This window comes from Lissotriton helveticus, chromosome 1_1, assembly GCF_964261635.1.
Source record: "Lissotriton helveticus chromosome 1_1, aLisHel1.1, whole genome shotgun sequence".
Lineage (NCBI taxonomy): Eukaryota > Metazoa > Chordata > Amphibia > Caudata > Salamandridae > Lissotriton > Lissotriton helveticus.
The window spans coordinates 422,143,061-422,153,688 of NC_136057.1; the positions used below are offsets into that span (position 1 = coordinate 422,143,061).

At 40.9% G+C, this 10,628-nt stretch overlaps 1 protein-coding gene across 2 annotated transcripts in view; it reads left to right on the forward strand.

Moving 5' to 3' along the window:
• LOC144810444 (uncharacterized) overlaps positions 1–10,234 on the forward strand; it is a 538,113-nt gene extending 527,879 nt beyond the window's left edge. Inside the window, exon 7 of one of the 2 annotated variants that reach the window (XM_078673784.1) lies at positions 6,725–10,234. In XM_078673784.1, the coding sequence (XP_078529910.1) occupies positions 6,725–6,885 (161 nt within the window). In that variant the 3' untranslated portion in view covers positions 6,886–10,234. The remainder of the gene's footprint in view (positions 1–6,724) is intronic. The other variant, XM_078673785.1, reaches the window with a different exon arrangement.
• The last annotated feature ends 394 nt before the right edge of the window (positions 10,235–10,628 follow it).

Genomic DNA, 10,628 nt, shown 5'->3' on the forward strand with positions numbered 1-10,628 from the left:
GTATTTCTGAAGTCAACCAAAGTCAGCCGGAATTTGTAGCTCGCTCGCGTTCATAGCGAGTAATTTCCGACATTATTTCCCCAGGGAGACGTCATCTTGCCTGAGCACATGCACATTAGGTAAAGTCTCGTATGACTCCAAACCGCTACGCGGTCGCCTGAAAAGATACACTACTCCCTCTGGAGGAAGGTCTTTGTGGAGCCCATGCGCAGTGAGAGAAGAAACGTTAGGTAACACTTCTCTCTCTACGCGTACCGAGTAGGAAGACATTTCACCAGAAGTTCTTTGATGCAAGGACCAGGAGAAGAGAACCCTCCCGAAATCCTACCAGACGAGCAGAACTCTTCAAATAAACGACCCACGACAGCTAAGTTATTTGTAGTGTGTACAAGCTGTATCCAGGGCCGGACTGGCTACCGGGCAGTTGTGTGTGCTGCCGAGCAGGGGGATGATTTCTCCGTGGTTTCTGCGTATTTCGTTGATGGGGACCAGCGTGCGCTTTGAAAAAAAAAATAAGCAAAACGAATTTCGTTTTGGCACGCACAGGTCCCCATCAACGAAAGCATCCCCCTGCTTGGCAGCACACACAATTGGCCGGTAGCCAGTCCAGCCCTGGCTGTATCATAGTCGTTTACGAATGTAGAATAAAAGACAATACTTACGGTGAAATCCAGTCTTGACTACAGAATCTTTAAGAGATAAAGACAAATATTGTAAGAGATATTTGCGTTCCAAGAAAGAATAATTTAGGTATGCACAGAAACTGTTGATGTTCTTGACAGTAAAGAATAGATAGAAGATTACATATACCATCACAGAAAGAACAGAAGAGAAGCACAGGCTGTAGTATACATTGGTAGGTAGTTAAGAGAATAAGAAAGAAATATTAAGGAATGTGATTTGAGAGTAGATCCTTATAAATGTTGGTATTCATCAAGCCTCCGGTATGCTCCATTAGAAAGAAGAAAGAAGATTGGAGCGGAAGCAGAACCTACAGCAGTCTCTTCTCTCTCGATTTGTTCTGTTATCCACTCCCCCTTCCCCCCCCCCTCCCCCAGTGGAGACATTCAACGCATAGTTTCATCGTGGTGCGTTGGTGGTTCTGCCGAGGAGGTATCGGGAAGAGGCATCTCTGTTCCCGCGCAAGATCGAAAAGTGGCCCTGACAGAGACAGACGGTTATTTATTCCACTGTGGCGAAACATAAAGGAGTCATGTGTGCTGCCTGGGAATCTGGCTACAAGATCAGTTATGATGCATGAGGAATCATACAGTACCTGTACATTGAGTGAATGTGTGCTTTTTTTTGTTTCTATGAATGAATTCATCTGCAGAGGGAGACCTATAGCAATATGTGTGCAATCAACCCAACCAATTACAATGGGAAACTGCTACTCAGTAAAACATTAGTTTGGTCTTTCTTAAATATGGGGAGTATTTGGAAAATAAATATATTGGTTTACCTTGCTAACCATGATGTCCAGAAACCTGTGGAATAACATAGAAAAAACACTTTGTGAAACTCTCCCTGCCACTGCTATGACTGCCTTGTAACTGCCGGAAGCTAAAAGGTGTGAACAACACAATACTGCACATGTGGAGGGATTGCATTGCTTCTGTCTGTTGTGGTCTGTAACTGAGGATGTAAAACTGCAATTAAATCTAGAATTACCTAAATACGTAGTCTGTACTGCTCATGTATTTCCTCCTATGTTTGTTTAAACCAGGTGACCCTCATCCCAAATATCCTCTCCAGTCTTCTCCTTCTCTGCCTACTAACCAAAATCTTTCTCGGCAAGACATACAGCCACCGATTCTGAAAGAGCAATGCATTTTGGGTCACTTTTTATAGTTTGCTCCCGGTTATGACCTGATAAACATTGATGGTGAATACACATCCTTAATGACCATTTTGTTACTTTTCACAATTGGGAAATCGTATCTACATAGTGTTAACGATTCACTGTTTGGAAATCCCAATTTACGATTTCCTATTTAGTGATTCCCAAAATGCGATTTCTACATAATGGAAATAGCAAATTGCAGCCCCGAAGGCATTTTGGATTTTCTAATGGCCTAAAATTGAAAATCGCACGGTTAGGAAATGCAAAATGCTTCCGTGCCTAAGGACCCAAGTCTTTTAAGTTACAATGGTAGAGTCAGCAGTTAGAGATTCAGAAGTTATAGTATACTATGGTGGGAGGGCGGGTGGTAAAAGGAATGACCATGGTGCATGTATTATTTTTCAGATGTAATATTCCTTTACTAGAAATACCCAGTGCTCCCTATCCTCTTCCTACACTCTTCAAAATAATCATAAGGGTTCCGTCGTTCTCACTGCCCGGCTATGCTTTACAAACCCTTTACTACAACCATTCCATTCTATTCCAATCTATTTCTGTGTCTGTCAGCACATTCTTAATACATGATTTCGTTCAATAAACATTTTACTTGCATGTGCATTTGCTGTTTTCCCAGATACAGTTGTCTTAATGTAGTGTTCTGTTAGCTTTACTGTCTAGTCTTTCCAGAACCTTTTGCACTCTTTGTGGACAACGCCATCCCTATTAAACACAAATTAAGAAACGTCCCATTCAGTGTGCGAGATCAGCTCGAGTCAGAACTTTTTGACCTTTGCAGTAGGGGAATAATCGAACCAATTGAATCCTCCCTATGGCTTTCCCCTCTAGTGGTCGCTAAGAAAAAGAATGGGGAACTTCGTGTCTGTGTCGATTTACGCAGTCTAAATAAGAACATCTGGGTTGATTCCTTTCCTCTCCCTAAGATTTCTGATATGTTGTCCCTTATTGATGGTTCCAAGTGGTTCAGCAAACTGGATTTGGCATCCGCGTACCACCAGGTGGTTCTGGATCCTGCTTCCAGACATTTCACTGCCTTTGTATCCCCTATAGGTTCCTTCCAATACTGCCGTATGCCCTTTGGTTTGGCCTCTGCGGCAGCCGTCTTTCAATGGATTATGACTAATATTTTGAAAAGCATTAGTGGGGTTGTAGTCTTCCAGGACGATGCGCTCATTCATGGTAAAACATGTGAGATCCATGATGAAATTCTGAGGGAGGTTTTGGAAGCTTTGAGTAGTGCTGGTGTTGTCTTGAAGAGAGAAAAATTTATCTTTAGAGCACCAAATGTAGAGTATCTTGGACATGTGTTATCTGAGAATGGAGTGGAGCCTAGACCCGGCCTGGTCAAAGCTATTGTCGATAGTCCTGCACCCAAAGACAAGAGTGGTTTAAAGTCATTCATTGGACTTTGTGAGTTTTACGCTAGGTTCATACCTGATTATGCCGCAAAGGTGCAGCCTCTGTCCAACATGCTTAAAAGGGAGGTTCCTTTCCTATGGGATATCAATTGTGGAAAAGTTTTTTTTCTTGGATCAAACAAGAGCTTACCGGTTCTAAAGTCTTAAAGCCCTTTAATCCCAATTTGTTATGCACTATCACTGTAGATGCCAGTGGGTTTGGTTTAGGGGCTGTCCTTACTCAGGAGGTTGGTGGTGTTGAGCATACTCTAGGATATGCCTCGAGAGTTCTTCGCGGAGCTGAATCTAACTTTGCAGTTATTGAAAAAGAACTCCTAGCTTGTTGTTGGGCAATAAGGAAATTTAATCCGTACATTTGGGGTAAGCATTTCCGCCTGAGGACCGATCACAGTCCTTTAGTCTCCATCCTTACTGGGGTTCGGATCAAAGAGCACTCCCCTAGGATTGCCAGACTTTCAACGAAACTACTTCAATACGATTTTGAGGTCAGCTACATACCTGGCAATAAGAACACAAGGGCTGATTACCTTTCAAGGAATCCTGTTGATCTTGACAGTGACAGGGATTGCGAGGAAGATTATGATGAGGAGGACTGCTTTGTAGCTTTTGTTGGCATTGATGACATGCGCTCTATTAGTGAAGGAGAGTGGAGGGAGCATTTATCCAGTGATGCCCTTCTCAGTGAAGTGATCAAATTTGTCAAAGGAGGGTGGCCTAGGGAGAAGAATGTCCATGTTTCCCTTCAGACCTTTGTCAAAGTCTCTGATGAGCTCTCCATTGAGGGTGGTCTTCTCATGCGTGGCGACAGATTAGTTCCTCCCAGTGACCTTAGGATCAGGATTGTTAAAGGTGCGCATGAGGGTCATCTCGGCAAAACATTGACCAAAAGAAGGGTTAGAGAACATTACTGGTGGCCCAAGATGGATCAGGACATAGACACTGTTGTTGCAGAGTGCGTTGTTTGTCCTAGTGCTGAGAAGTGTTTGAAAACACGTTCCCCTCCCCTTCAACCTATCCCCTTCCCTGATAGGCCGTGGGAAAAAATAGGTATTGATCTGGTAGGTCCGTTCTATTTACTCCCTCCTGCCTCCAGATTTGCGATAGTTGCTGTCGAATACTATTCAAAATGGCCAGAGGTCCGTTTTGTGAGCGAGGCCAACTCCAAGAATGTTATTGACTTCTTGAAAGATCTGTTTTTGCGTGAGGGTTTTCCTTCCTCCATCGTAAGTGACAATGGCTCGCAATTTGTCAGTCAGGAGTTTGGTTCCTTTGTTGGTTTGAGTGGGATTGATCATCTGAGGAGTGCACTTTATCACCCTCAGACGAATGGTCTCGTTGAGCGCATGAACAGAGTGCTCAACAATTGCATTCAGTGGGCCATTGCTCAGCACTGTCATGTGCCTAACGCAGTTAGATCCATGTTGTGGTTCTATCGTACCACCCCTCACTCCTCCACCAAGGTTTCCCCTTTTGAATTGCTACGTGGGAGAAAACCATGTTCGAAGGTTTGTCCTGGGTGGATGTCACGTTGGGTGAAAATGAATTCCATTGACAATGTGGATGAAGTTGCCAGGTCTAAACTCTCGTATGCCCAGTCCAAACAGAAGAATGTTTTTGACTCCAGGAAGAAAGTGATCTCTCAACCATTCGTGGTGGGTGAAAGAATTCGGATTAAATTGCCTACTCACTCCACCAAGGGTAGTCCCAAGTTTTCTGAACCTTTCGTCATTGACAAAATTTGTGGCAACTCTGTTAGAGTTAATATGAAAAACTGGTGGAATGCTGCCAGGGTCGTTAAAGTGGGCAAACCTATTGTCCATCTCCAGTCTCCTCATGATATTCCTATGTTGCCTTCTTCTCCCTTTGTTCCTGTATTATCTTCTCATGATGTTCCTGCGTTGCTTTCTACTCCTCCTGTTCCTGTTCTACCTCGTAGGAGCTCTCGCACTCGAATCACTCCTGCCAGGTTTCACTAACTCTTTACTTTCCTGTAGTTTCATGGTTTTCTCATCTTCTCCGGTTTCTTCTCCTTTGTTCTTCCTTCGTTCCAGTTCTTTTCTACCCTTCCCTTCTCCTCTCTTTTTGTTTGTAGAAGAGCGGATAATGTAGTGTTCTGTTAGGTTTACTGTCTAGTCTTTCCAGAACCTTTTGCACTCTTTGTTCTTTTCCTTCCATCCCTGTATTCTATTTGGAATGTGTTTTGAAATGACCAACTGTATTACTGATGATCTGCTGGCTGTGTGAGCTGCTGCGCAGCACTTGTTCCAATAAACCTGCTTTACAATCATCCCGTCTGAGCAAATTACTACACTTCTCCAGGAAAGTCATCATCAACAAACATGAAAGTGGCAAAGATAATGGAGTGGGATAGTAGGCAACCCCTTCGGAGGCAAACTGGTGCTCATAACATTGAGAAACAATTAAGGCCGCAATATAATCTCTCAAAAGAATGCCATCGTTGTTTTTTATTCTTTTTGACGATGTAACCAGTATTCACTAGTGGGTGAAACTTCTGGTCGTTCTGTCCCAGTTGTCTTGGTAGTTTGAATATTATAAGAGAAACACATATAAGTAGCAGGCCAGTTATTAACATGCACCTTCATGGTCCTCCGAAGTCTATCCGACGATTGGTGCAGCACCAGGAGGCTTTCTCAATCTACGGTCATGCCTGACCATGTTGGTTTGCTGAGGCAATGCCGGATTCTGCGCTGCTCTCCGTGCTGTTGCTGCAATGTTTTTTTAGGTGTATGAAGCGTGAATCCTGAAGGACAGTCCAGCACACTTCAAGGCTGTTAAAGTGACCAAAAAGACCTTGCAGGGCCTCGTCCAACGGGCCTTTAGCCAGTGATTACGTGCAAATATTTTCATGTATACCCAGAAAGCCAGTGGACTTGGGAGATACTCCAGCAGTACAGTAATTTCATATTGTCACTCTGCTGCTGTGGGATTAGGAGCCCTGTGCGTACGTATTGCAGCCCAATTAGTGCAGCGTTTTCTATTCGAGCAACTTTTAGTTCCTGGCCTTTTAGCTTGGTTGAGGACCATCTCTTGGCCCTCCACAGATTTTCCTCTGAACCCAACAATTTACAGTAAAGTCAAAGGAAGGCACCTTTCTGTCATATTTTAATGTCACCCTCTTTCTAAAGCCAAACACTGTGATAGCACAGAGGTCCCCAATACCAAAGAATACCAAACTGTTGTTAAAATTATTAAATCTAAAGACCATATTAGGGGACAGCTCCAGGCAGGGCAGAGTAGATATGAAATAAACAATATTGTAAAGCAAATTCCACATTAATTAAGCACTGTTTTCAAGTTGTTGTTTCTGGTCTTTACATTTTCCATTTAATGGGTTTTAACTATGTGAATAACGTCCCTTTTCACTAGAATCACGCAACGCACTTAACCTAACACTGTTTAAACTTGTTTTTTTTTCTCTTTAAAGCAGATGGTGGACTGATAGATGCTACGTTGTTTGAAAAGAACACCTCTCCATTTGAAGGAGCAACCCCACAAGTTCTGGGATCTAATGCAGTTTTTCATGCCTTCAAGCAGCTTTTTTTAGAGAAAAGAAAAAAGATTGCTAATTCTATTCCACAAAGCTAGTTCCTGCTTTGTCATATTTTGAAATTCGTTTTTTATCAGGATTTAACCTTCTGTTGGAAAGTCATGCATCCGATTTCATATGAATATTGGTCTTCATCCTGATTATATTGTGCAATGTACACAACACGAACAGTTTTGAATGCACTGGACTGTTAAATATGCCTTCTTGTTATTGTTAGCAATTATAAAATGCCAAAAATGCACTTTGACTTAGGTACCGGGTGACCACCATTACGTTAAATGTTTTTGCACTTCTGTACTTGTATTCTTGGTTCACATCAGTTGAACCAAGCTAGGGAAACTACCAATAACTGTATTCTGTGAAAGGAAAGTCTAAGGCTGTAGTATTGTATACCATGTGTTAAGGGCCCTGCATACTAAGCCTAAGTTGGTAGTTTTGTGTACTACCTACAAGAATAGAATGCTGTTTGTGCAGGCTCTGAAATTCTGTTAGTTGAAGTAGAATTGAGACTGCTAATCTGATGAAGATCCCCTCCTCCTCCGCCCCACCTCCCCCCAACCCTCCCTCCCCCCGCCACTGTAAGAATTCTTTGAATTTTTCAAGTCATACATTCCTTTGCCCTGTATTTAATTCGGTTTTCTTCTTTTTAGAATATTTTTTGGAAACATTTTGTTTTTTTAATCTGACTTTTCATTGTATGCTGTCTCTATATAGGTAAAACCTACTTTTTGAAATTGAAGGAGAGTTAAAGCATTTAAGTAACTTGTGCTACGATTAAATACTTAACTCATGTCTGTTGAAGCCCCAACATACAAATTACATTTTCTTGTTGGGAAAAGCCTTACTCTTGATTGCACTTCTTGTTGTTTCTAACTCCCTACATTGTTAGTGTATGCCCATGCATTCTTGCCAGTGTCGAATAACTCCTCTCTACAGCATAACTTTTTATTTTTTTACGTATATATTTGTTTTGTTTCTATTCATATAAGATTGATCGTAATGGATAATAATTATGCTGTCATTTCATTCTACTGGTTCTGTAGCTTTCGCTGAAAAGTTTTTGAATTAATCCCAGTTATCCGATATGGAATCTCAAAAATGTTCTACACAACAGTTTAAAAAAAACACCTGCTTAATACATTAGTTTTTATAGCCTATCAACCTCATAGTTTCTTCCTACCCTGCAGCCAGTATGGTGGGTAGTCATGGGTCTTTTCTCCCATATAGGACATCATATTCCCAGTTCTCCTTATGCACATCTTGTCTAAGGAATCCACTACATGCTCTCTGTTATCTGTATTTTACTGTTCTTTTTCTAGCATCTAAGATAGAAACTGATGCAACGTTTGCTTACTGAATTTTTATTTAGTAAAAGTTAAACTGCAATTGCTTTCTCCTTGGAACTATTTTCTTTCACCTAGTTGCAGTATTTCTGGGCTCCTACACAAACATATTATGCACTTTACCTAACTTTTACCCTAACCACAGCATGGTCTCCTAAAACGAAATATCACTCTGTAAAGCCTGCAAACGCTATGGTCCATAAATAATCTTGCAAAATGCACCATGTAAACGAGCTACCATAATTGTGCCATTTGCTTGTCCTCCTAAGCCAAGCCAAGCCAAGAGACACACTTCTACTACGAGCAAGGTGTAAAAATTAAAGCATTGCGATGTGCCATCTTCTGAGGATAAAAGGGTGACAGGTTCTGGACTGACCTTTGTGGGAGGCATATTGATGCTCCACCTACTGCTGTATAAAAGGCTGGAAGATTTTAGACTGACCCTCGTGATAAATTGTGTTCTTTCTTTCTGCCAAACCCTCCTTGCCCATGAATAAGGATCAGCAAAACGCATTGTGCTACCTACGTCTGTCTCTTTGTGGCCCACTATGTCACCAAGACCAGTCTTTGGGGGGTGGGGGGAGTGGGGCTTGGAGTCTTTCCCATTTCTCGACCATATGATGCCTCTCCAACTACACCTTCCTTGTTGATGTCCAAGATAGTCTTCTTTTCATAACTGTTAAGCCAAAATCGGCAACGGGGAAAACCATATCATTAATAAATAATTGCACTAGACCACAATCATTGATAATAACCTTAAAGTCACTTTTGGCATTTTCAGCTTCAGGTCTGTGCCGTGCACCATATAATTTATGAATGATCGCTTGTTCTTTAATTATGTTTGTTCCCCTGTACCTCTATTAATTAAGGTGCCAACAAAACAAAAGATGACGGTTCAGTTCATGTTTTTTTCCAGTCTTAAACATCTGGTCCTCTACTTCTCCAGAGAAAAAATTAGGAGGATTATTACAAACTATAAAAGGAGAGCCTTACTTTCTATCTATCTTCCATTTCTTTTGCTTTGCCACAGCCCAAAATGGCCCAGGTAATGAGGACTCATTTTGCAGGAGGACCCTGAACCAGGTCTGCCTCAACAACAGCTCTCTCGCCTGCTTTTGATCACCAAAAAATCTAACCAAAACAATTTTCAGAGCCATCAGCTCTTTAGGAATTGCCTGGATTTGAAAGTATTACAACAGTCCATAGATCTATGATGGAGAAGAAAAATGCTTACCAGTAATTCCTCTACTTAAGCCTTTTCATTTATAGGTTTGCTTGCAACCACACCCCTCCCTTATGAGGATATCATTTTCTTGCGACTGGTGTTGTAAACCCATTTTTTCCATTATTTATTGAAATCTAAATGCAAACATTGAGGTGAATAGGCCACTCAAGTTATTGCATTGAGTTGAATTTTCTTTAAATTAGTCTTTCTGTTTTTTTGTGTGGAACATTTTACTGAAGATTCCCAACCTAATCTCAGGGAATATTTAAAGGACTGGGTATTTCTCAGGTATACCAATGATGAAGAACTGCACTGGCAGACAAGTAACTTTTTTATAGCACATGAAGTAACTGCCTGAAGTATTTTCTACCTAACCAATTTAAAGGTGCTCTTGTCAGTTAAGGCAGCATTTTCCAGTAGACCTATATATGCAGGTAATTTTTGATAACATTATCTAAACCGCAGAACTGGTAAAAATTAAGATTCTGGTCATACACCATTTATATCCATATAGGTGTTACCATGAGCCTCGCATGTGCCATACTTTTGAAGAATAGAATACAATATTGGTCTAAGACTGGAAAGCACCTTATCTAGGCTATGTTAGCTAAACTTGTATAACCATTTTGACTCACAAAAATATGTTTCAGTATGTTTTTGTTGACCAGTATTAAAGAGCTGTTTTTGTACGTACAAAGTTATAGTGTACATATGTGAATGAATTCCAGACATACATGTATATTTAAAGTTTAATTTGTTGATAATTGTTTTTTTTCACAATTCAAATAAAGTTATGTTAAATAAAGAATAATGTTAGTAGCTTGGCTTTCATTTTTTAAAGAATGCATGTACTTGTATAACTGATACTGCAAACTGAATCACTTTGATATTTTTCAGATTTGGAAAATGAAGGCTAAATTGATTTGTGCAGGATAACATGGCTGGGAAGTTTCATATGCTATTATACCTTGCTAGATGGTTACCATGTATGAAGTTTGGTTTCTTGGAGCTGTCGTGTTTATTATGGGGTAGAATGTTGTGCTTATTTCCTAACTCGCTCTTCCAGGTCTTTCCAATAAATGAAATTAAACTGAAGCCTATCCAGCAGCGTCTATCTTGAAGCTTTTCAGGGAGCTTGCAAAGAACTTGCACATACTTTAAATTGTGAACAGTTTATTTACCCTCTCTCCCCCCTGAAATCCTGCTCCGTTTA